Source organism: Ovis canadensis, chromosome 24, assembly GCF_042477335.2.
Source record: "Ovis canadensis isolate MfBH-ARS-UI-01 breed Bighorn chromosome 24, ARS-UI_OviCan_v2, whole genome shotgun sequence".
Taxonomy (NCBI): Eukaryota; Metazoa; Chordata; class Mammalia; order Artiodactyla; family Bovidae; genus Ovis; species Ovis canadensis.
This window is the reverse complement of record NC_091268.1, coordinates 36,919,069-36,945,875: the sequence shown is the minus strand read 5'-3', so window position 1 is coordinate 36,945,875 and position 26,807 is coordinate 36,919,069. Positions and strand designations below refer to the sequence as shown.

Sequence of the window (26,807 nt, the reverse complement as noted above, 5' to 3'; positions counted from 1 at the left end):
AACAGGTCCAAGATTCTGAGTCAAGCAAACACTTATATAACACGCAAGGCACTGTTTTAAGCTCTTTGCATGAACCAACTTATTTCACACAACATCCCCACCCAGTAGAGAGATTATTGTCCTCATCTTGAAAATGAAGAAACTGGGGCACAGAGCAGTTAAGTGGCTTACCCAGAGTCACGCAGCCAGTAAGCAGCAGAGCCAAGATTTGAACCCAGGCAGGCTGGCTCCAGAGTCCAGCACTGCTCCTTACTTTCAAACAACAAGCAAGACCAGAAGCCTGAACCTGAACATTTTACTCTACTCTCACCTCCAAACTACCGCTGAAAGTACCAGAAGGAATTGTTTAAAAATAGGAGAATCCACTTCAGCCCAGAAAATCAGGGAAAGGTGCCAAGTAAAAGACAAAAGCTCTTGAAATGTTTCTCAATATATAGAAAAGGTGAGGCTTCAGTTGAGGGAAAGTCATCTTGGCCCAGGTCTTCCTATTTAAAAAAGGATTAAGAAGGGCAAGGTCTGATGCAGGATGGGGGGTAACTGAGCAAATACAGAAAGTTGAGTTGAATCCTCGCTGAGCAGTCCCTGGCAGCAGCAGGCCCTTAATAAATATACGGATGATGAATGATTCTCCCTGAAGACTGTAAGTAGGAGAGGCAAGCGGGCCAGATAACCCCCATACATTGCACCCCAACCCCACCGCAGGTCCCATTGGACATGAGAGTTCAAGTACAGCAGGGGGACACTGCAGAAGCAGTTTCCTTAACCAGGGTGACTCTATTTTTCCTTCTCCCTTCATTGACTAGGCCGGGGACATGAGACATGGCTTTCCCCTGACAGTTCCCAGCTTCAGAGGTTATAAACTGGTGGTAGACAGAATGAGGACTTCACTGCTTAAGAATCCGTCTGCCAATGCAGGAGACATGGGTTTGATCCCTGGTCTATAAGATCCCATGTAAAAGGAAATGGCAACCCACTCCAGTATTCTTGCCTAGAGAAATCCATGGACAGAGGGGCCTGGGGTGGGTGGGTGGGGACAACAGTCCATGGGTCGCAAAGAGTTGGACCCAACTTAGCGACTGAACAACAAAATGTACAGAATGGAATCCAGTCCAAACATGTTTTTTAAATGCACCATACATGTCGTTCTTGAATTATCTGTCAGCACCCACATTTAGGGGATTCAGATGTCTCTTTAAAAAATTGGAAAACCTGGATCTTGGTTTAAAGAACAGGATTAAAAAAAAAAAATGGAGCCGCCCCTTTCGGACAGAGTGTACACACTCTAGATGCAATGTTCCTATTATCACACACTTGACTCATTAACTTAACCTGCCCAGTCCTGGCTGGCTTTGAAGTCAGACATGCATCTCTTCAAAGTCACGTGGTCACAAACAAAGGAAGGTCACATCAAGGAAGGCAGCCAGACACAAGAGAGGGTCTCTCCATGTGTACAGAGTTCAAAGCAGGCACTCTCCTTCTATAGTGGCTGCACTATTTTGCATTTCCACCAAGAGTGAGCAAGCATTTCTCTACACCCCCACCAACACTTGTCTTTGGAGTTTGTTTTTATAATAGCCAACCTGTCAGGTGTGAGGTCTCATTGGGGGTTTGATTTGAATTTTCTGATGAATGCTGAACATCTTTTCAGATACCAGTTATCCACCTGTATGTCTTCAGATAAATGTCTACTCAAGTCCTAGGCTCATTTGGAGACTCCCCAAAAAGTAAAAAAGAGAAATACTAAATGATCTAGCAGTTCCAGTTATGGGTATTTATCCAAAAATAACTGAAATCAGGATCTTAGAGAGACTTTACTCTGTGTTCACTGCAGCATGAGTCACAATGGTGAGGAAACAAACTGAATGCCTACGAACAGATGAACGGATGAAGAAGACACGGTATATACATGCAGCGGGCTATTATTCATGCTTAAAAAGGAACAATGCACTGCAACACGGAACAACATGGATAAACTTTGAGGACATTATGTCAGGTGAAATAAACCAGACACAGAAACACAAACACTATATAATTCCAATCATACTAAATTCATAGAATCAAAGAGTAGAATGATGGGTCCTGGAAGCTGGGGTGGGGGAAATGGAATTTCTAATCAATGTTTCAGTTAAGCAAGATGAGTGAGCTCTAGAGATCTGCCCACCACTGTCTACAGTCAACAATGCTGTATCATACACTTCAGAGGTTATTAAGAGGGGGGCTTCCATGGTGGCTTAGTGGTAAAAAAAAAAAAAAAAAAACACCCACCTGCCTATGCAGGAGACACAGGTTCGATCCCTGATCCCGGAAGACCCCACACGCCATGGAGCAACTGAGCCCGTGCACCGCGACTACTGAGCCTCTGCTCCACGACAAGAGAAGCCACCACAATGAGAAGCCCGAGGACCACAGCTGGAGAGGAGCCCCCACTCGTCCCAGCTAGAGGAAAGCCCAGGCAGCACAACCAAAAATAAATAAATAAATAAAATTAATTGTTTTCAGTGTATGAAGAAGGACTTCCCTGCTGGTCCAGTGGTTAAGACTTCACCTTCCAACACAGGGGTGCAGGTTCCATCCCTGGTCAGGGAGCTAACACCCCCCCCCCAGGCCTCTGGGCCAAAAAAACAGAACAGAAAAGCAATAGAAGCAATACTGTAACAAATTCAACAAAGAGGGTAGGTCAGATGTTTTGTTCTCTCCACAATAAAATGAAATAAAAGAAAATAAAACTAAATGGCTCAATAAAATAAACAAAGCAAGCAAACGGCTGCTGGCCTGGGTAGTGGTTACCCTGATGGAAGGGGCTGGAGACGGAGGGATGATAAGGGTTCACAGGAGGGCTTCTGGGGTTCTGGTTACACAGAGAAATGTTCACTGTGTAAAAATTAACCAAGATGGACCCTTTCCTGTACAAGAAACATTTTGCAAAAACCGTGGGACCAACCCGGACTAGAAGCAGCACCAAAATTCTTGGGAGAGGGGGTCTGATGGGTCCAGTTTGGGGCAGGTGCTCATGTGTAGCTGGACCCAGCAGAGCCCAGGCCATGAGGTCAGACAGTTTCTGGGGGGTGCAGATGTGAGAAGGCAGTTCTGGAGAAAAGAGCTGTCTGTTTCAGTTAGCTTTTCCAGGTGAACCAGGCTGAAGTAACGAGGCAGCCTGGGATGCTGGGTAAGAACAGGAGCTGGGCCAGACTGCCTGGGTGTGAATCCTGGCCCAGCTACTTGCTGGTCATGGGACCCTGGGTAAGTCCCTCAGTCTCTTCAGAGCCTCAGTTTCCTTATCTGTAAAATGGGGCTGACAACAATGGGCCTCACCTCCTAGAGTGTAAGAATAAAGAAAGATCCTACGGAAAGTGCTTATAACAGAATCTTATCTATGAAGGCTAAGCTAGCTCTTGGATATTATCATTTAAGTAAAATATTGCTACTCGGACATCCCAGGAGTCCAGACCACTGGAGCTGGAGGCAGAGCCTTTCTGACTCCAGGACCAGCACCTTTCAAGTGAGGGATGTCTCTTTCTGGGTCATCTACCTTTGAATGCTCTATTTCCCCCTCCGTCTGCAGCCTCCACAGGCTGAGGTCTTCTGGGAAATTGCCTTTATCAGTCTCTGAGGCCTGTCTCACCCCTTAACCAGGAGAAGTCAAAATAATTCATAAGACAGGACATGCCTGCCTCATTTAGTTCCAGCACCTCTGATCTTCGTGCACCGGAGAAACAGCTTTTCCATTCTCCAGACACTGCACACTGGGGACGTGCTTCTTCCTCCACAGCACGAAGCTCTGTGTCTTTGTGACAGTGAGGGACAGAGGGCTGTGGAGAAGCAATTCACTCTGAGCTTTACACGGGGGTTCCGCACCGCGGATGCCATCAGTGGCAAGCAGCAAACGGGAGAAGAATTGAGCAGAATTCATTTTACTGACAAAAGAACTGCATTTCACCACATCATCATCATTTTCATTAGACTTCCCCGCTCAGCCAGCTCACAGGAGGTGCCTTTGTGTATCCATTTTGTGGCAGGCAAGATGGACGCATGCCATGCCAAAAATAAGGCTCAGTTCAGTTCAGCTCAGTCGCTCAGCTGTCTCCGACTCCTTGCGACCCCATGGACTGCAGCATGCCAGGCTTCCCTGTGATGGACACGGAAGCTCACTCAAACTCATGTCCCATTGAGTCGGTGATGCCATCCAACCATCTCATCCTATGTCGTCCCCTTCTCCTCCCACCTTCAATCTTTCCCAGCATCAGGGTCTTTTCCAATCTTAAACTCACATTCTAAGATTCGAAGGGACCACTGGTGGTAGCAATATTAATTACCACTTACTATTTGCCAGGCACGGTGAGAAACCCTCAACATGGATTAACTCATTTAACCCTTGCCTGAACCTTGTTAGGAGGATGCTATTTTATCCTCTTCTTACAGATGAGAAAACTGAGGCAGAGAAGCTACATAACTAGCCCAAGATTATTTATTCAGCTAGTTAGTGGCAAACCTTGAATTCAAACCCCACCATTCTGGTTTCAGAACCACTCTGAAATAGGACCTTTTGCTGGTTTCCAAACTTGACTCCCCAGGAGAATTACCCAAAGGACTTCAAAATACAGATCCCCAGACACTTGCCTGTATCTCTTTAGCTGAGATCTGTTCTGAGTGGGCTACCCAAATAATCCTTAAGCATTCAACCTGTCTGTATTCTGCAAAGTAGCATTGAGAAATTGTAGTGGACATGTGTTGTTTTGACCTGCAAACATCTCTGCCTCAGTGATGAGGCATAAGTGTCTCAATTCTCCTTCAAAAAGCCACCCACCCACACTGTATTTAGTTCCCTAAAGAGGGAAGACTGTAAAAGCCCAAGAAAAGGGCTGGTTAAGTAACTTAAGCTTCAGAGAATAATGTTTCTTCTTCTGGAATTTGAATTTAGGGCCAAAGCAACACAAATACCAAAATCAGATACAACTGATCTGGTTGTTTGGGGAGGTTTCCTCCAGTTCTCTAAAGTGCATTATACCCCTTTTCAATAAATTTTAGTATGCTTGTGTGTGCTCTGTAGTTCAGTGGTGTCCAACTCTTCGCAAACCCCTGGCCTATAGCCTCCCAGACTCCTTTGTTCATGGGATTTTCCAGGCAGGACGATCTCCTCGGAGATCCAGCCAGTCCATCCTAAAGGAGATCAGTCCTGGGTGTTCATTGGAAGGACTGATGCTGAAGCTGAAACGCCAATACTTTGGCCACCTCATGCGAAGAGTTGACTCATTAGAAAAGACCCTGATGCTGGGAGGGATTGGGGGCAGGAGGAGAAGGGGATGACAGAGGATGAGACGGCTGGATGGCATCACCAAATCGATGGACATGAGTTTGGGTAAACCCCAGGAGTTGGTGATGGACAGGGAGGCCTGGCATGCTGCGATTCATGGGGTTGCAAAGAGTAGGACACGACTGAGCAACTGAACTGAACTGAGTACTAGAGTGGGTTGCATTTCCTATTCCAGGGGATCTTCCCCACCCAGGGATCAAACCTGAATCTCTTGTGTCTCCGGCATCGGCAGATAGATATTTAAGCTAACTCAAGGTGGCTTCTGCTGCACGTAACCAGACATTAGTAAAAGAACCGTGGAAGAACCCACACCTACCACAGATATCCCCTCTACAGCTGGTAACAACTGGTCTTTGCTCTACTGGGGTGAGGCGTTAATATCCTTGAATAGGAACCAGTGAGTCAGTTTACTGTTCTTCCTCAGCCTGCACAGATGGTTCTCAGGCCTGCTTCTGTCTTCTGAATTTACGTCAAAAATCTATACAATAGCTCTTTAAAGATTAAATGGAAGCCTAGCCTTTGAGCAAGACAGATCAACTCTCAGACTCTGCCTTGTAAGCTGTTCTTTTCTCATTTGGAACATACACCCTAATTATTGAACACTTTCATCGTGAATGTAGAAGTTATAGACTACAGTGTTAAGTAATAAATAATAGTCCTGGTGCCCTGCCAGATTTAGATAGGTAGTAGATATATAAGAGAGAGAGTCTGCACTGTTTATAGGCTGAACTGCCCCTGGTACTATTTATCCTTGAGAGATACAAATGAGTTCTGCTATCAGGTGATGATGTAATCGTACCATGATGCCAAGAGGAACGTTCAACCCTAACTGTTGCTTCACCTCCTCGAAGAGCCAGACAGTCTTGGAGCATCATCAGAACAGAATGGTGGGGTGTCCCTGCCTGGAGTTATGTAAGACTAAGCAACCCAGGCTTTGGGAAGAGTGCAGCCAACTGTTATGTTGCTTTCTTGGAGCCAGGGAGGCCAGACAATGCCAAGGAAGAGGAGGTGGGCCCTTTATCCGAAGACAGGGTTGTCCCACTCCACTGGTGCTGGGCAGGAAGTGAGTGGGCCTCAGACTGGCAGAACTAGGACTTCCCTCCTCGGGGGCCAAAGGTGAGTCCACCAATGGGGCCAGAATCATCAGGAGCACCTGAAGAGGCCCATGTGGGGGACTAAGCTGATGGAGTATCTTAAGAGTGACCACATCCAGAAGCAACTACTATAGTTGCTTACAGTTATACCCAAGCCTTCACTCAGGTTTGATTTTAATCAAATTAATCAGGAAGCCTGAGTCCATGCTGGAGGTGAAATGGCACCAAAAACAAGCTCACAGAAAACAGTTACAGAAATTCCCAAAATGATCTTCAGAGTTCTGCCAACAGCCTGGAATAAGATACTGAGCAGAGTTGACAAGGGGCCACCAAAATGTGTTCAGAAAATGTGGCCTTGTGTTTTCACAAGGGTGTATGTTTGTAGACCTATCCTACCATACATGTGCTTTGTCGTCTGGTTTCTTCATTCATAATGACTATATAGTCCCATGTCAATAACATTTTAATCAGATGACTTTTTATTGAAGTATAATTGATATGCAGTGATGCATAGACTTTCTTTTCCTTTTAAAATTAACTTATTTTTTAATTGAAGGATTGATTGCTTTACAGAATTTTGTTGCTTTCTGTCAAACCTCAGCATGAATCAGCCATACGTATATATGTCCCCTCCCTCTTTTAAGCACACAGTTTCATGTATTTTGAATACTGTGTGCATGTATATAGGAACCAACTCAACAAGACACAGAATATTCCCATCATCCCAGACACTGTAACATTTTAATCACTGTGCCGCTTCTTGTCATACAGATATGTTTACTTACATAAATCCTAATTTCCAGCCATTTAGATTGCTTCCAATTTTTTATAAATATATACACATATCCTTAAATAATTTCTTAGCAAAATTCTTAGGCTAAAAAGGTCATTAAGGCTTTTGATACATGTTGGTAATTATCTCTTGAGAAAGATTATATTGGGTTGGCCAAAAAGTGTACTTGGGTTTTTCATCACATCTTACAGAAGAATCCAAATGAACTTTTTTGGCCAACCCAATATTCATTTACATTCATATCACCAGTAATGTATTAGAGTGCACTTTGCCCCTCTTCCTCCTGTTCATGTTTCTTACTGTGAATCTTATTTCTTTTGATTTGTATTATTAAGATCATGTTCTACATGTATGTGTGGGTTTTTTTTTGGGGGGGGCTATATCTTTGACTCTTTTATTTTTAACCTAGTACATTTCTTTTGTACAATGCCTAGAATTGTATATTTCTCCAGTCTGATTAGTCTTTGCCTTTTAGTAAAGAATTTCAATCCACTTATACTGGGTTAGTTCCTGATGGCTCAAGCAGTAAAACATCCGTCTACAATGCAGGAGACACGGGTTCAATCCCTAGGTTGGGAAGATTCCTGGAGAAGGAAATGGCAACCCACTCCAGTATTCTTGTCTGGAGACTTCCACGGGCAGAGGCTACGGTCCACGGAGCTGCAAAGAGTCAGACATGACTGAGGGCACGTGCACAGGCAACTGATAAACTGAAATTTTTACTCCCAAGAGTTCATAGTTCCTTGGCTAATTTTTATCTTGTTCTTATATTTTGTCATATCAACCAAAAATTTTCATTATTTTTATCTCTAAATTGTTTCTTTCATATTAAAAAAGTCTACTTGAACCAATATGTCTATGCCAAGAATTCAATAGTATTATATGTTTTACTTAGGATCTTTAAATTTACATTCTAAGTTTACTCCAGTTTAGTTCTGTAAGCCAGCTTTATTGGGTTATGCTGGTTACCATGGTCAAGCTAGCTTATAATAATACAGCGTGGCAGCTATTTATCTCGTCAGCTCCTCCAAGTCTCCCGTTCCTTCTTGTTATATGTTGTTCTCTGAGTCAGAGGGATGCTATATGGTCCAGGCGTGGTAAACTGTAAGAGTTCATTCCCCTAACAACTGAGGACCAACCAATCAGAATCCTTTCCTGGGACTGATTATGGATGCAGGAAGAAAGAAGGCCACTGTGTCAACTAGGGTTTTCATCTTTCCCGAAGGTCAACTATAACCAGGTTGCCAGACATATTTACAGGCACGTCCTGTCCTGTCTCCAGTAGGAGCAAATAAAGCAAGGACAAGTCAGCTGGGGTCCCAGCAGGAAACGAATGGCATATTCAAATTAGGAGAGTTTAAGACAGGTTTCAAGAAAGGACTGTTTAGAAAAGTGTGGGCGTGCTGTTGGGAAACCAAGAGGGAGGGTGCGGTAACTGAGGGCCAGTACGAGCAGAGGGAAAAGGAGAGACTTTGGGGGTGAACAGCTGCAGACTGCCTTAGGAGGGGAACACTGTCAGAGGGTAAAGCCAAGAAGACTTCATGACAAACACCCTGGGCTCACCCTCCAGCCTCCTATCAACCCCTCATCTTAAGCCCAACCTGAAGTCAGAGCGTAAGGGAACCCCCACTGATGCAGCCCTTACAGGTCAGTCTCTCAAGGAGAAAGCAGAGATGATCTGGAAGGACCAAGGAGACAGCTGGCACAGCAGATGAGGGCCAGCTGCAAAATGGTAGACCGCAGAATGACCACAAGTCCCCACTTCCCAGGTGCATCTCTGCAACGAGAATTCGCAGCCCCTGATATCCAGAGATGAAGTGTTTTCCCACCTCAAATCTGATCTTGGCCACAACCACTGTGACACAAATAAAAGCTTGAAAGACATCTATGCTGTGGGGGTTTTCCCTCTCTTGCTGTGCTTGGAACCCTGAGACCAGTGTGCAGATGAACCTAAACTAACGGAAGAAAGGAGACCACATGGAGGAGGAACCAAGTGCCCCAGTCAAGGGGCTGCCAAGTGCCAGTCATGTGCCTGAGGCTACCCTAGGTGATCCCACACCAGCCAAGTCACAGCTGACCAAATGCACGAGAGAGCTCAGCAGTGATCAGCTGGATAGACCCAGATCAGAATGACCCAAGTGGCCCACACAATCACGAAGCATAATAAATGTTTTAAGCCACTAAATTTGGGGATGGTTTGTTACATAGCAAAGCTGACTGATATAGCCAATAATGAGAAAGCATTTTACAAGTACTGGATCCTCAGTTTCAGTGTCTGAGACTCTTATCCCTGAAGCTCTTAATCCTTCTCAATGTCCTTCCCATGAGCCAATCTCTTTATCTAGTGCTGATTTGAGTTGGCTTTACTGCCCTTTTGATTTTTTAAAATTGTGAACATTTACTTTTTCTCTATAATTTGAGATAGTTTAAAATGAACAGATTAGGTATAAGGTAAACTATAAGGATATATTGTACAAGACAGGGCATATAGCCAATATTTTATAACTATAAATGGAGTATGGGCTTTCCTGGTAGCTCAGCTGGTAAAGAATCTATATGCAATGTAAGAGACCCCAGTTCGATTCCTGGGTTAGGAAGATCCCCTGGAGGGAGCATGGCACTCCAGGTAGCCACTCCAGTATTCATGGGCTTCCCTGGTGGCTCAGATGGTAAAGAATCTGCCTGCAATGCGAGAGACCTGGGTTTGATCCCTGGGTTGGGAAGATACCCTGGAGGAGGGCATGGCAATAGACTCCAATATTCTTGCCTGGAGAACCCCCATGGACAAAGGAGCCTGGCAGGCTACAGTCCATGGGGTTGCTAAGAGTCAGATACAACTAAGCAACTTAGCACGTGCGCACACACACACACACACACACACACACACACACACACACAAATAAAGTATAACCTTTAAAACTGTGAAGCATTATACTGCATACCTGTAATTTACATACTCTTATCCATCAGTTATACTTCAATAGAAAAGTAAAGCATGTCACAAAAAGGAAACAAAGATACTTTAAGACAACAGGCTCACTGTTATGAAAATCAAAATCAAATCAAATGAAGAGAAATTCTTCATTCTTCTAAAGTTTAATAATTTACCCATGAAGCCTATTATTCTGGAGCTTTGGGAGAAGAAAAGCAATGTTCTCATTTCTCTCGATTATTTGCCTGTTATGGTTTTCAATTTCTTCTTGAGATAAAATTGCCAATTTAAAATTTCCTGGAGAATCATCCCTTTCAACCAGATTTTCAAACCCATTAGCATTTATATGCATATTCTTTTAATATGTGAATTTAATATATTCTTTTTAAATTTTCTTTTATTTCTCTTTTATTAAGTCTTCAACATCTAATGCATGATTTATCATTTTTAATATGTTTCTTCATAAAGTAAGACTTGATTAAGAAACACAAAACGATACACTCAACATTACTGCCTGCATCTTTCACTGACCTGATTTAGTGATGGAATCAAGAGGGTACAAGGCATAACAATGAGTTTTATTCGGTACTTTGACCATGAATGATAAGAAATTATTATTCCTAAAACCATAAAACGCTGGAGAAGTTATCTTTAGACAAACCAGCTAAAGAGTCCTTTTATACTTTTGTAATGCCTGGCGCAGAACCTCTGCTCAACAAAGTTAGCTATTATTAGCTATTATTCCTTGGCAGGTCAGAGTGTAACCTGCACCCCTTCTTGAGTCGGAGATTCCTCCAGGGATAAATCATAATTTAGAAACCATTTTCCAAGTGCCTTCTTTGTGCCAGACACTATTCTGGATGTCATTCAAGTAGCTTTTCATTGACTACTCACCCCAAACCTATGATTTATGTATTATTTGCCCCATTTTAAAGATACCAACTAAGATCACAGAACTGAAATAATTTTACCAAGATCAATGGAGCTGGAAACTTCAGCACTGGATTTTGACACCAAGCTTTTCTGGCTCAAGAGTCTAGGTTCTTTTTCTCAGCATTGTACTGCAAAATTTCAGGATTTGTATAAAGTAATGGAAATGGAAGGGCTTCCCAGATGTTAGTGGTAAAGAACCTGCCTGCCGATGCAAGGGACGTAAAAGATTCAGGTTCAATCCCTGGGTCAGAAAGATCCCCTGGAGGAGGGCATGGCAACACACTCTAGTATTCTTGCCTGGAGAAATCCACGGACAGAGGAGCCTGGTGGGCTACATACAGTCCATAGGGTTGCAAAGAGTCGGACACAACTGAGTGACTTAGCACTCACACAATGGAAATGAAAACACAAGTGCATGGTGTAGGTGGAGGAATGGAGAGAATTATCAGTACATTCATGATTAGGGAGATCAGTGGAAAACCATCAGCTACCTGCACCAAAGGCTTAGGACATGACAGGCACTGTGCTTGGCGCTTTCACACAATGGCTCTTTAATCCATCTGTGGTTAATCCTTTTGATGCTGATGTAGTTAGCTCTTTTTCATTTTAAGGATTTTTTTTTAATTATTACAACAGACCTATGTGGTTGGTACTAACATCTCAACCTGTGGATAAGGAAACTGAGCAGAGAAGAAAAGTGACATACCCGAGATGATCTCACGCATTACTAACAGAGTCAGGACCTGAACTAAGGTAGGACTGACTTCAGAGTCCACATCTTTAACCACCTTTGTCTCTGGGTGTGTGTGTGTCTCAGTCCCTCAGTTGTGTCCGATTCTTTGTGACCCATGAACGGTAGCCAACCAGGCTCCTCTGTCCATGGAATTCTCCAGGCAAGAATACTGGAATGGGTTGCCATTTCCTCCTCCAGGGGAACTTCCCAACCCAGGGATCAAACCCTAGTCTCCTGCATCTCCTGCATTGGCAAGCGGAGTCTTTACCACTGAGCCACCTGGGAAGCCCATTGTCTCAGGGAGTGATCCATAAGCTGCCCAACTTTCCATTTGTAGCTGGAGGGGGCTAAGTCCCCCAGGGACCTGGGGCAGGGAATACAAGAGGCCTGTTGTCCTACTGAAGCTGTCTGACTCTCTGAACCACAGTGAGACCTGAGAGTCCTTTATGAAGCCCAGTGTGATGGCCTCCAAGGATTCTGTTCCACAGTGACCCCCTGAGCCAACTGGATCTGCAGTAGCTTGACCAGAGATTCTTTCCCTCCCATGATGAGTGGTCTATTTCTTTACCACTTGAATTTGAGCTTGGCCATGAGACTACTTGGGCGGCTTCCCTGGTGGTTCAGTGGTAAAGAATCCGCCTGCCAATCTAGGAGACACAGGTTTGATCCCTGGTCCAGGAAGATCCCTTGGAGTGGAAAATGGCAACCCACTACAGTGTTCTTGCCAGAACACCATGGACGGAGGAACCTGGCAGAGTACAGTTCATGGGGTCGCAAAGAGTCGGACAGGACTGAGCTACTGAACAATAACATGAGATTACTTGGTCCAGTGGGACATTATCAAACATGATACATGAGCTGGAAAAGCACTGATGCATTGGGATGTGCTCACTTGCTCTTCTTGGAACCCTGACACCACCATGTGAACAAACCAGAGCTGGTCAGCTGGAGGATGAGAAGCCATGTGGACAAGAATCAAGGCACCTAGGCCAACAGCCAGCTCACTGCCAGTCATGTGAATGGGGCCAGCCTAGATCATCCAGCCACTAGGCAGACACAAGCAAGAATCCCTTAATCTTTGTGCCCAGGGCAAGTCCTGAACTTGACTTATCCTAGTCCAAGCCCTCAGAGACAAGCTTCTCTTTCTCATTCTAAGAAGATCTCAGAACCAGTAGGATCCCTACAGATGATCAGAAGTAGCACCCAGGAACTCTGCCATGTTTTCAGGTCCCCCAGTGGTGGGTGCCCATATGTATTGTCTATTCCCATTAGCACTGAATGGTTGGGTCACTAGCTGGGTTCACTGGGACAGAGCTTGATTCATAAAATTCCCATCAGGTAGCCTAACATGCCATGATGGAGATCTAGAAGGCTGCCAACCACACAAAGATCTACTAATACCCAGAATATTCCTCAACTCAGGTTGGACTTGGAATAGCAGAGGGCAGAAGGCACACAAAAACGACAATTCCTTTTTCACAAATGGAGGCAGCACTTTTCTACTCCATGAGCTCGCGGCATACCTGCTCCTCCAAGGTCATATAAGAGGACGGCACCCCTCCTGATCTGCATGAGCCTCAGAGAGCCTGGCCAGGTAGGCGAACAGGTGTGGCCAGATATTTAATCATGTCTCCAACCATGGACAAAAAAAGGTCAATGAACCAAGTCAACCCAGTTCAGGAGTCTGGACCAATTCATCATCCTCGGTGCCAACCGGCCTTTTTGGAACTGTGTCCAGAGATCGGCTGCCAAATCCTATGCATGCTGGCTGCAGGGAGGACTGCCTGCTCTCCCCATGCCCAAGGCAATGAATGACTACACTGTTCCATTCACACAGAGCAGGGTCTCCTACAACTCATGGTGCCTACACATGCCTAGGAAGGACGACTGCCAGGTGGCAGGCAGAGGTCCTATTCATTCATCAGACTTACCTGGTAGACATCTGTCCTCGCTGTCTACCCAGCACACATTCACTGTTACTCATTACCATTGTCATTGTCATCTTCAGTATGAACCAGACACCGTCCTAGACATACACACCAGATACTCCGAGCAAGGTTATCAGGTAGGGACTATTGTTTTATTCATTTTCAACTGAGCAATCTAAAGCATAAATGGACTGAAGTATTTTGCCCAGGGTCAAGCATACCTGAGCCTCGAAATGCTGGCTCCATCCGTAGTGTGATTTTAACCAGTACACAATACTGCTTCCCTAATTTTCCTCCGAGGGACCGACCACCTCTCTCCCACTCTCAGACCTCTCCAGGGGTAAGCCCATAGCAGGCGTGCCAATCAGCATAACCATCCTCAGTTATATACGGCCCAGGATTTACTGAGACTTTAGCTCTTGTCTCTAGAATTGCAGCACTGACAAGACATGAAGATTAAAGGTACCACGGCCAGCATGCTCCCACAGGAGAAAAGCCTTCTTGAAACGGAAGCCAGGACAGAAGAAAACTGAGCCAAGAAATGGAGAAAGAGATCCCTGAAGATCTCATTTGGGCACCTTGATTCACTGGGTAGAGCTTTTCAGTTTCAGGGACCAAAATTTCCCTTTCCACTTAAAACATTTTGAGCTCTTTCTCCCTCAGGCAACATAAAAAGCCAAGGAATAAAGAGGGGCTATGGGAAACAGCACCCTCCTGGCTGCTCTCTGAGTATCACGCCTCGATCTGCATGAACATTCAGAGCCTGAAGCAGGCTGTCTCCCAAACTTATCTTCTCTCCTGGGGACACAGGAAGGGAACTGCTCTAAAAGGGTCGGGGAGTGTGATCGGAGAGAACGAGAAGAATGGTCCCATCTTCGTCTCTGCAAATAGGCCTGTGAGGGTTTTGGTTGTTCTCTGTTGCCTGGAGTTCTTAACCCAAATAGCACAATCTGCAAGCAAAGTGACTGCAGTATCAGCTCTAGAGTAGGCCTGGCCTGCCCCTGATCTGCAGCAGAACGGCAGATGACCACTTTTAGAAGGCCAGCAAGAGCACATGTAACAACAGAAGGTAGTGACTACTCCCTTCGAGCAAGCTGAGATCAGCTGTCAACTCTAAGTGATCAAGACAGGACCAGTGGGAGACAAAGCCAATGGGGAGAGTTCCAGGAAGGTGAACCAAAGCAGGAACCAAATGAGAGAACTAGGGGTGCAGACGCACAGAGCTCATGACTGGGCCAACAGCAGAGTGTGCGTGGTGGAAGGGCCAAGACGGAAAAGAATACCCTAAGCTGTGAGCCTTTACCAGTAAGAGGTGCTTCTTATCTCACATACACAGTCTGAGCACAAGAGAACTCAGCGTTGGCTCAGCAGTTCATCAATGTCATCCATGACCCAGGTTCCTTTAACTCTTCCACTCGGCCATGCTCAGGATGTCAGTCATAGCTTTCTCATTGACCCTAAGGGTTGCCACAACTCCATGCGTTACGTGCCCACTCAAAAATGTCCACCAGAACAAAGAAAGGAGTATCTTCCTTTATCAGAAAGGAAAGTCTTTCCTAGAAGCCCTGCTCAGACTTCCCCTCGGGTCCCACTGAGCAGAACTGGGTCACGGGCTCACTCACTAGCTACAAAGGAGCCTGCGAAAGCAAGCAGCAGGCATCTTCAGCTTTTATACTGAGAGGTGGCCTTTGCCAGAAAGAAGAGTGAGGGTTGGGAATGGCTGTTGGATAGCCCAAACTTTAGGTAAATGGCACCCCACTCCAGTACTCTCGCCTGGAAAATCCCATGGATGGAGGAGCCTGGTAGGCTGCAGCCCATGGGGTCATGAAGAGTTGGACACGACTGAACGACTTCTCTTTCACTTTTCACGTTCATGCACTGGAGAAGGAACTGGCAACCCACTCCAGTGTTCTTGCCTGGAGAATCCCAGGGACGGGGGAGCCTGGTGGGCTGCCATCTATGGGGTCACACAGAGTCGGACACAACTGAAGTGACTTAGCAGTAGCAGTACCAAGACTTTAGCCACAGAGCACTCAAACATAGCAGTCACGCCGTCATTCACCTAATATTTTCCTTAAGTCAGTTTATCTTTTTAAATTTTTTTTTTAATTTTTTGGCCACACCACACAGCATATGGGATCTTAGTTTCCAACCAGGGATTAAACCTGCGCCCCCTGCACTGCAAGTGTGAATTCTTAACCACTGGACTGCCAGGGAAGTCCCTATCTTTTGAAAGTGAAAGTGAAAATGAAAGTCACTCCGTCATGCCTGACTCTTTCCAGCCCCATGGACTATACAGTTCATGGAATTTGCCAGGCCAGAATACTGGGTAGCCTTTTCCTTCTCCAGGGGATCTTCCCAACCCAGGGATCAAACCCAGGTCTCCCACATTGTGTGTGGATTCTTTACCAGCTGAGCCACAAGGGAGCCCTATCTTTTGTCCAACCCTAAACACTTTTACTTAAGTAGGAAATTTTAAATCCTCACCATAAATGACAAACCACTACTAGATACGTTTTTCAAACCATATTAAAATAAAGCAATAATGATCAAAACAAAGTTTATTTGCTAGTTTTATCCAGGAGCACCCCTCATCCCTCAACAGTAATCACACTTCGGGTTAAACAGAGTAGGAAAATCTCACTTCCTCCTAATTCTGGGGCCCTGACAAAGAGTTCACAATTTAACCCCTGCTCATCAACCTCATGCCTCAGCCACAAAGATGAAGACATTGTGCTAAATCATAGTAGGGAAACTGGTTTCTTGAAGTCATGCACCCCTCTCAAAATGTTTTGTTTTGGTTTTTTCCCATTAAGATGAAAATAGTCTCAGAAGCTGTAGGGACCGTGACATCCCGACTTTTTGTCTCGGTATACTCACAGTCACCCAAAAGGGTGCAGTGACTGTGGACAGAGAGAGGAGACCGGTGCCCGTTACTTACGTCAGAGGCTGGGCCCTTGTCAGCGCCCGGGCAGGAGAAGGTGACAAATTCATGGCAGCGCTTGTGCACGACAAAACAGCAGACTGCAAAAGAGAAAATGAGGGTGGGAGGGAGGGGAGAGGGGACGGGGAGAGCAGGAAGGGAGGGGCAGAGAGGAGGGCAGCATTAGCCTTTATACTCAAAGGCTTCACAATCAGATAGACAATGCCTTCAGTTTCTGCCCCTTGTCTTCTATTGAACTCAAACTCCTGGGGACACCGGTGCTACAACTTGCAATTTACTAATTATGTTGACTACTATGGATGACACCGTAGTGACAACTACATTTAGAGAAGGTACAACACAAAAAGCGAACCCTAGGATAAACAATGGCTTTTAGTTAATAACAATGTATCAATATTGGCCCATCAACTGTAACAAATGTACCACACTAACGCAAGATTCTTTAAGAGTGCTTTACACATATTAATTCACTTAATATTCCTAACAACACTCTAAGGCATGCTATTTCATTTTTTCACATTTTTTAATATTATTTTCCATTATGACTTATCATAGGGTGTTGAATATAGTTCTCTTCATTTTTTAATTGAGATATAATTGATATAACCTTGTATTAGGTTCAGGTGTCTAACATAATGATTCCATATATACATTTATAAATGATCGTCACTGTAAGTCATCAACATCCATCACCACACATAGTTGTGATTTTTTTCTTCTGATAAGATTTTTTAAGATTTACTCTCTTAGCGACTTCCAAATATACACTGCATGCTCAGTCGTTGTGTCCGACTCTTCTGCAGCCCCATGGACAGTAGCTTGCCAGGCTCCTCTGTCTACGGGATTTCCCAGTAAGCATACTCGAGCAGGTTGCCATGCCCTCCTCCAGCGGATCTTCCCAACCCAGGGATCGAACACATCTCCTGCACTGGCAGGCAGATTCTTTACCATTGAGCCACCAGGGAAGCCCAAATATACACTACAGTACTACTAACTATAGTCACATGCTATTTATTACACCCCCTGAACTTACTTATTTTGACCACTTCCACCCATGTCACCCGCTCCCCACCCTAATCTCTGGCAACCACCAATCTATTCTCTGTATCCACAAGTTCACTTCTTGGTTTTGGTGTTTTGGGTTTCCTTTTTTTTTTTTTAAGATCCCACGTACAAGTGAGTTAACATGGTATTCCTCTTTCTCTTTCTGATTTATTTCACTTGCAAATGTTAATAATAGGGGGAACTAGGGTGGAAATGAGGTTGAGGAAATGTACAGAAACTGTATTTTCAATCAGTTTTTCTATATGCCTAAAACTGCTCAAAACACCAACAATAAATGAATGAAAATAGAAAACAGCAAGAGGAAAATAGCAGGGCAGAGGAAGAACATAATAAAGAGATTTTAAAAGGTATTAACTAAACATAATATGTGGACATTGTTTGGGTCCTAGTTTAAATGAACTAATAGTTTTTTAAAAATTATGAGACAATCAGAAAAATGAATGACTCATTTTTTGATAACATGAGAGAATTTTTGTTATTGGTATTAGGGAATTATAATTTTTGATATAATAAGAGTATTATGATTTTTTTGTTATTCTTACTTCTAAGGATACATCCTATAATCTTTATGGATAAAATGATTCAATTCAAAATAATTCAACATGACAGAAAAGAGACAGAAAGGGTAATAGATGGGAAAAAAACATCAGTCTTGACTGATTATTAGTGAACCTGGGGAAAATTCCCTGGCAGTCCAGTGGTTAGGACTCCGTGCTTCCACTGCCAGGGGCTCAGGTTCAATCCCTGGTCAGGGAACCAAGATTCCACAAGATGGTAAAGCTAAAAAGAAGAAGAAGAGTTCCAAAGGGGTCAATTTCTTTCTCCTTTTTCTGTTATTACTTATTGCATTTTGTAAGTAATATATGCTTTGTATAAAGACATCTGCGTCAAACAGTATATACATGTTTGTTGTGAGTAGGGAAGTCCTCTGTGCCTACATGTCTGTGAATGTGGAGAGTAATACACGAAAGTGAAGTCTCTCAGTCGTGCCCGACTCTTTGTGACCCCATGGACTGTAGCATTCCAGGTTCCTCTGTTCATGGGATTTTCCAGGCAAGAGTACTGGAGTGGGCTGCCACCTCCTTCTCCAGGGGATCTTCCCAACCCAGGGATCGAACCTGGGTCTCCTGCATTGCAGACAGACACTTTACCATCTGAGCCCCCAGGGAGGCCCCACATGAGTGAGACACGAGCAGTGGCCAAAATATGCCAATGGTGGTTATTTCTGGGCAATAGGACTACAGATTATTTTTACTGACAACCTTACATCTATATTGTTTGAAATGTTGACAAAAGAGTATATGTTAATTACATAATATCAAGGGAAATAAGCCTACTTTCATTTTGAAACAAAGAGTCAAAGAAAAACAAAGATCGGGAAATGAAAAATATGATCGCCCAAACTGGAAATTCAGTAGTTGGGCTGATACAAATGGAGAACAACTAAAGAGGAACTTAGCAAATTGGAAGTCTAATTTGAGTGATTTCCCCAGAATTTTGCAAAAAAAAAAAAAGGAAAGAAAGAATAGAAGAAATGACTCAAAACATGTATAATAGATCTCAGAATTCTAATATCTATACAGAAGGATGTTCAGGAAAGAACAGAAAGAAAAGTAAAGGTGTAATTGAAGAAAATGAAAGGAAATTCTCTAAAGATTAAGAAGAATTTGAGCCATGAAATTGAAAGAAACTATCAAGTGTCAATAGATAACAAACAAAAAGAAAAATGACTAACATTGAGAATTACCAAGGCTCAGATATCACTGTGAGGACGTGTCTATCAAGGAAAGGAAGAGAAGACGGGAAAGTTACCGACAAAGGAACAAAAAATAATTTTAACATCAGATTTCTCATCTGCAACTCTGCATCCTAGGATACAATGGAGGCAGTTCCAACAGTTAAGAGTTCGCCTTCTAATGCAGGGGGGTGAATTCGATCTCTGATTAGGCAGCTGAGATTCCATATGCCTTGTGGCCAAAAGACCAAACCATAAGACAGATGCAATACTGTAACAGATTCAATAAAGACTTTAAAAATGGTCCACATGAAAAAAAAATCTTTAAAAAATTTAACTAAATTGATTGCGGCAATCATTTTTTAAAAATTAAAAAAAAAAAGAATACAATGGAGCAACATCTTCAAAGGTTTAGGAAAAGTTATTTGAACCTAAAATCCTCTACACAGTCAAACGAGCATTCAAGTGAAAGAACAAAATAAAGACATTTCCAAAATACAAGAACTTGGAAAATTTACTTCCCACAAAGAAGTAATAGAGAATATACACGCCACAAAAAAATAACAAAATGAATAAAAGAGGCATAAAACAGTGGTGAAAGAACAAGAAGAAAAGCAAGGTGAGGGTAGGGGGACAAGTCTTAAGAGACAGGGATGGGAAAAAGACTGTAGTTGCAACATGCTAAGATCCTTGTTTATTCCTCGAGAGTTAATAGGTATGGAGAAACTGCATTTAGGACATTATAAGCTGAAATAGTGCGCTAACAACAATAACTTGCAGACTACCAAAAGAAAAAAAAGCTGGACAAAGAAAACTTAGTCCAACTACACTTCAAAAGGCCTTCCCATATGATCCAAATTCTTATCTATACCATTCTTTTCTCTTTACTTTTATCTGGCATCATATGCACTTTAAACTTCCATCAATTTGTAATTTTTTTTTTTTTTTTGGTATCTGAAATGACATGGGAATTTAACTTGCCATTTTTTTCTCAAATAGGTAATCACTTGTGCCAGCATCTTTTATTGAATAATTCATCCCCTCATCACTGCTTTCAAACGCCAACCTAATTATATACTAAATAATTATATACACTGGGTCTGTCTTTGGGCCTGCAGTTCTGTTCCACTGATCTGTCTTATAATAAAGCAATATGGGATTTAATTATAGTAGCTTTATAATATGTTATATCTTGGCAGGGCGAGTCCTCTCTCATTATCCTTATTTTCAACATTCTATTGGCAATCACTGCAAGTTCCAAGTGAACTTTAGAATCAGTTTATCAAGCTTTTAAAAACACCAGTGGAATTTTTATTGGAATTGTATTTAGTCAACTCCCTACCCTCATCCCCAGAAAAAAATTTATTGGGACTTTGATAATTGACACTTCCATAACAATGAGTACTTCTATCAGGAATAGAGTGCCCCCTTGTTAAAATTGTATTTTATGTATCGCAGTAAAGTATTTAATTTTCTCTATGCGTGTGTGCATGCTAAGTTGCTTCAGTATTGTCCAATTCTTTGCAACCCTATGGATTCTGTAGCCCTTCCAGGCTCCTCTGTCCATGGAATTCTCCAGGCAAGAATACTAGAGTGGGTTGCCATGACCTCCAGGGGATCTTCCCAATCCAGGGATCAAACCCATGTCTCTTACGTCTCCTGCACTGGCAGCTGGATTCTTTACCACTAGCGCCACCTGGGAAGCCCAATTTTCTCTATAGTTCTACATATTTCTATCTGAGAAATCCTACCTCTCTGCTATTGTGATTTTGACATCTTTTCCATTTTGTTTGCTGAGTGGTTATCATTTACAAACAGGAAAGCAATAAATTTTCAGAGTATTTATTTTCTAAGTATTTTTAAAATTCATGAGAGTTGCTGTGGGATTTCAGTTGCTTCCTTTGAGTTATCCAGGTAGAGAATCATATTATCCCCAGTAATAACATTTTTCTTTCCTCTTCCCTGATAGATATGCCTCTTGTGTTTCCCTTTATACGTCCATATGTAAAATTTCCAGAGCAATGTGGAATAAAAGGGATGACGAGCAAACAGTCCTCTCCCGCTTAGCGCTTTTACCAGCTTTATTTCTCCCTCACGCTCTTCTCAAACTAACTTTGGGAACTTATATTTTCCTTTGGAATTATCCACAGTGTTCTTCTCCGTGTGTTTCAACTGCATCATCTTGTCTGGGATGGTGCCATGCCCTTTCTCGAGCTTTCATCTATTATATTGTTGGGGAGTCTTTTTTCCAGAGGTTTACCTTCGTTAGTGTCCATTTTATTATTCTCTCATTTTAAAGAAGCAAACGATGGCTATATTTATCAATTCTACTGTTTTTTTCTTAGTTGATTGTTAGTTTTATTTGTCCTACTTATTTTATGGGTACTTGTTCTTGTATTATTCATTGGGTTGCAAGTATGAATTCTGGAGTCAGATGGCCAGGTTTTGATCTGCTGTCATCATTTGCAAACTATAATGTTTGGGCACATTATCTTATCTACCTGTGCTTCAGTTTTCTTTCTGAAAAGTGATGGTGATGATAGTAATAATACTCATATCACAGCAGTGTTGTCAGAATTAAACGAGATAATCCAAGCTCAGAACTGAGCCTAACAGACCAAGAGTATGCAACAAATGTCTCCTGGTATTATTCATTATTCACTTTAAAGCTTCTTGAACTGACTGCTCAGCTAATTTCTTCCCATTCTTCTTCATTAAAAGTTTAACATTTTAAGGCTACAAACTTTCAAGCACAGCTTTGACCACATCCTATGCTTTACTCTGCCATCATTGTTCTAAATTTCTAATCGGTCTATTACTGAAGTTTTCACTTCTCCCTTAACCCAGAAATGTTTAGGCAAGTTCCTCTCCCCCCAGCTCACCATAGATAAGCAATTACTTTAGCCTAGAGCCCTTCTTCAAAATATCTAAAATATCAGTTATGATCTTATCCATCCTTACTCTCTTTGAAGGAAGCTCATCTCTAGCTTCCTAGTGTCTACCACATGTCCTGGTATATATTGAGTAAATAAATATTCGGTGAATGAATCAACAAAGAATGGGCATTATCAGCCACACAAAAAGAAGAAAACTCAATCAACTTAATGCTAGCTATAGCTCCCGGCTGGCCTACCACATTCTACCACCAAGGTCAAGGGTAGGACTACATCAGTCATGGACAAGGGCTCTCCTGGCAGCCTTCCAATTAGCCACGAAAATAAGCAATCTACGTCCACCTTGGTAGACTCAGTATGCCAAGGGACTTGGCTGTACCCCAGCATACTCTACAGAGAAGCTGGGAACCGGCTGAAAAGTTGATGAGCTTTTAGTGCAGGGATTTACTTTACACAGCCTGTTTCTAAAAAGTTCTGCAAATCAAATTTCCCATTAACTAAAACACTTCAAAGAAAAGGAGTAGGGCTTAGGCTATTTAAAGAAACAAACTAAATCCTTTTGTGATACAAATAAACACCCCCTCATTGCTGTTCGGCAAATTCAGGGTAAGACTAGCTTTTCTTAAATAAGAGCCAACATTCACAGAAACTGCTGAAACACGTACTAGGTCCTGCTTTCAAACAGGTACCTGGTAAGAACCAAGAATTCCTAGATGCTTCACGGTTTATGCAACAACTCTTTGCTGCGTAGAGGTTAGAAGCCTGCAGCCTACAGCCTTCTGAATCTAACCAGTAGTCATGCTTTATTAGGACTACACGATGCAGTCTCAAACCCAAATGTATATGGACCAGGCGAGCACTGAAAATGTCTGAGTGTCAGGTGGGAGAATGTATGCAAGACCTGTTTTAAAAGGGGAAACTGCTGGACGTCCCTGGTGGCTCATTGGTGAAGAATCCACCTGCCAATGCAGGAGACAAGAGTTCAACCCCTGGTCTGGGAAGATCCCACATGCTGCAAGGCAACTAGACCCATACACCACAGCTACTGAGCCTGTGCTCTGGAGCCCACGCCTTGCAACAAGAGAAGTCACTGCCTTGAGAAGCCCATGCCCCACAGCTAAAGAGTAGCCACCACTCTCTTCAACTAGAGCAAAGTCAGCATAGCAATGAAGACCCAGCAGGGCCATAAATAAATAAGCTAGCTTTTTAGAACAGGGGGCAGAGAACTGCTACTTGGCTCCTGCAGAGAAAGAGATTAAGATTCCAAGCACCATTTATCTCCAATCCTCCCATTACATTAAAATCATGAAGGTCATAGGCCTATAGGTAGAATAACGTCTTCCCCCAGCCTCACCAAAGATATTCACATCCTAATCCCTGGTATGTGTGAATGGTGGCTCAGACAGTGAAGAATCTGCCTGCAATGAGGGAGACCTGGTTTCAATCTCTGGGTCAGGAAGATCCCCTAGAGAAGGGAATGGCTACCCGCTCCAGTACTCTTGCCTGGAGAATTCCATGGACAGAGGAGACTGGCAGGCTACAGTACATGGGGTCTCAAAGAGTCAGACATGACTCAGCAAATAGCACTAACACATCCTGGTGAGTTTAATGCAATTACAAAAGTCCTTTTTTTAAAAAAGAATACTTTTTTCTTTTTTTTTTTTTCCTCAAAATTTATTTACTTGGCTGTGCTGAGTCTCAGTTGCAGCATGCAGGATCTTCGATCTTCATTGTGGCATGTGAGATCTTTACATTTAGCATGTAAACTCTTAGTTGTGGCATGTGGGATCTAGTTCCCTGACCAGAGACTGAACGCCCAGGCCCCCTGCATTGGGAGCATGGAGTCTTAGCCACTGGATCCTTGTTAGAAGGAGGTATGAGGGTCAGAGTCAGAGAAAGAGGTACGACTGCAAAAGCAGAGGCTGGAGTGATGCCACTGCTGGAAAGGAACACACGCCAAGAAATGTGGATGGTGTCTAGAAGCTAGAAAAGGCAAGGAACAGACGGTCCCCAGAGGCTCCAGAAGGAATGACGTCCTGCTGACATCTTGACATCCTGCTGTCTTGATGTTAGCCTCGTGAGATCCATTTTCAGACTCTTGACCTCCAGAGCTATAAGGTAATAAATCTGTTATTTTAAGCCATTAAGTGTGTGGTAATCTGTTATTCCAGCAACAGGAAACTGATATACCAGCCAAAGATCAGAAACACTTGGATGATCCCAGAAGCAGAAGACTACAGACAAAAGCCCAAGAGACCTCTCTGGAGTATCTGCCCCCAGGAAGCAATGGGACCCTAGCTCTGCCTCATACTGCACCCACCCCCAAATGCCCAGCTCTGACCATTACAATTCATTTGTTGTATCCAGAGGAAACTAGATCAAGTCATTAAATTTTTATTTTCTCTCTTTGGAGTCGATCCATCTCTTGTACCCTGTTCTCACTAGAGTCTAAAATGGGCAACTGTCATCTTTAGGAAGCAATCTTTGTCCCTGAATCCATACTAAGCGGTGATATTCATTCCAGCATTTGCTGCTGATGTCTGTGTTGGAAGAAGAGACAGAAGGGCCTTCAACACCTTCCTGAGCTCTCGTCTCTCTCTGGAAGCCCCCAGACAGCCATTCCTCAAGAGAGAAATCCACCATCTGCAAGACTTCCAGGCCAGGCCTCTGGATCAGATGAACCTCAGTTTGAACTTCCATTAAAAAATTTTTTTTTGTTTTTATTTATTTGGCTGTGTGAGGTCTTAGCTGCAGCATGTGGGATCCTCACGGTGCCATGCAGGATCTTCCATTGTGACACACAGACTCTCTAGTCATGGTTCTCAGGCTCGGGTACGCAGTCTCAGTAGTTGCAACTCACAGGCTTAGTTGCTCCATGGCATGTGGGATCTTAGTTCCCCGACCGAGGATTGAACCCGTGACCTCTGCATCACAAGGTGGATTCTTAACCACTGGACCACCAAGGAAGTCCCCTGAACTGCTATTTTATGACCCTTAAGCTGAAAGATATTAGCCCAATTACTATGCCTCTCTGAGCCTCCACCTCCTCCAAAATGGGAATGATAGCATTATCTACTCTTAGAAAGTTGTTGTGAAGGTCAAACAAGACACATACACAAAGTGCTCGGTGGAAAGGGGCATTTGAGGTGGAGGCATCAGTGTGCAAATGTTGCTTTCAGATGGGTGTGCAGGATCCCCCTTTCCTCCCGGGTCAAAGACGACTCAAGGCATGAAATTGCCCAGTGTCCAAGATGAGGTGATGCTCCCTCCCATGCTTTCTGGAACCGTCTCCATGATCAAAGGCAGACAGGCCTGGTCACCACCTCCACCCAGCCTCCCTACCATTCAGAAGCATGACTCACAAGACCATGAACTTGAGTTGGCAAAGGACTTTCACGTCCATGGTTATTACAGTTTAGCCCATCACAGCCCCAGGAGGAAGGTGTTTTGATCCGTGTTTTAACAACAGGGCTGCTGATACACAGAGAGGAGTGACTTGCCCAAGGGCATCCAGCTCGTCAGTGGCCACGCTCGTATTTGGAACCAGGTTTGTCTTCCTCTAGAGCCCACGCACTCTCAGCTCATACAGCGTGGCTGCATTTGTGTTTGTCATTCATTTCACTGTTCCAGAAGAAATCCGCCCCCGCTTTCCTCACCCCAGCCATCCAGTCAGTTGCTAAATCCTACTGATTCTTCCTTCGCAACATCTTTTATACCATATCCTCCTGTATACTCCCCACTGATTCCACCCTAACTGCCCTCAGTAACTCAGAAATGGAATTTTGCAATGAAGCCTTAACTGGTTTCCCCCGAAACTGATAAGCCTGCCGTGATGTCTCATCTCTATGAGCGAAAGCTTCCATAATCACAGAGGAGATAAGGTCATCAGTGGTATGTGATTGCTATGAAATCTAAATGAAACATCATGTACCAATGTACAGCATCAGAGCACAAAGGAAGTTCTCAGTGAAGGTTTAGTTACTTCCTTCCAGGTTGGAGAGGTTTACAGTCTGAACTCTGCAGCCAAGCTGCCTGGACACGACACCAGGACACACTATTTATTAGCTCTATGACCTGAAGTTCATTGACCTTGCTGTGTCTTGCTTTCCTAGTCTATAAAATAGAAAAAATATTAGTGCTTTTCTTACAGAGTTGTTGTGAGGGTTAAATGAGGTCATGCGAGGACCAAGTAAGTGTCTAACACATACTAAACACCATTAATTTTATTTCTGCCCACTTCCCTCACCCCATACAGCTTACACACTCCTGAAAAATTCATCTTCTGAAAACTCAGCTTGATGCTATCTCCCTTCTTCAACACACTCACTGGCTGCTTCTCGTCTAAAGTTGCGCTGTCCAACATGGTAGCCACAGGTGATGTGGGGTTATGCCAATTTAAATTAATTAAATGAAATTTAAAATTCAGTTCTTGGGACTTGCTTGGT

General features: G+C 43.5%; 1 protein-coding gene across 2 annotated transcripts in view; it reads right to left on the bottom strand.

The window, feature by feature from the left end:
- The window catches only part of PRKCB (protein kinase C beta), a 373,695-nt gene that overhangs the window by 196,761 nt on the left and 150,127 nt on the right, over positions 1 to 26,807 (bottom strand). For both annotated transcript variants that reach the window (XM_069570367.1, XM_069570368.1), the window contains exon 3: positions 16,666 to 16,748. In XM_069570367.1, the coding sequence (XP_069426468.1) occupies positions 16,666 to 16,748 (83 nt within the window). The remainder of the gene's footprint in view (positions 1 to 16,665; positions 16,749 to 26,807) is intronic.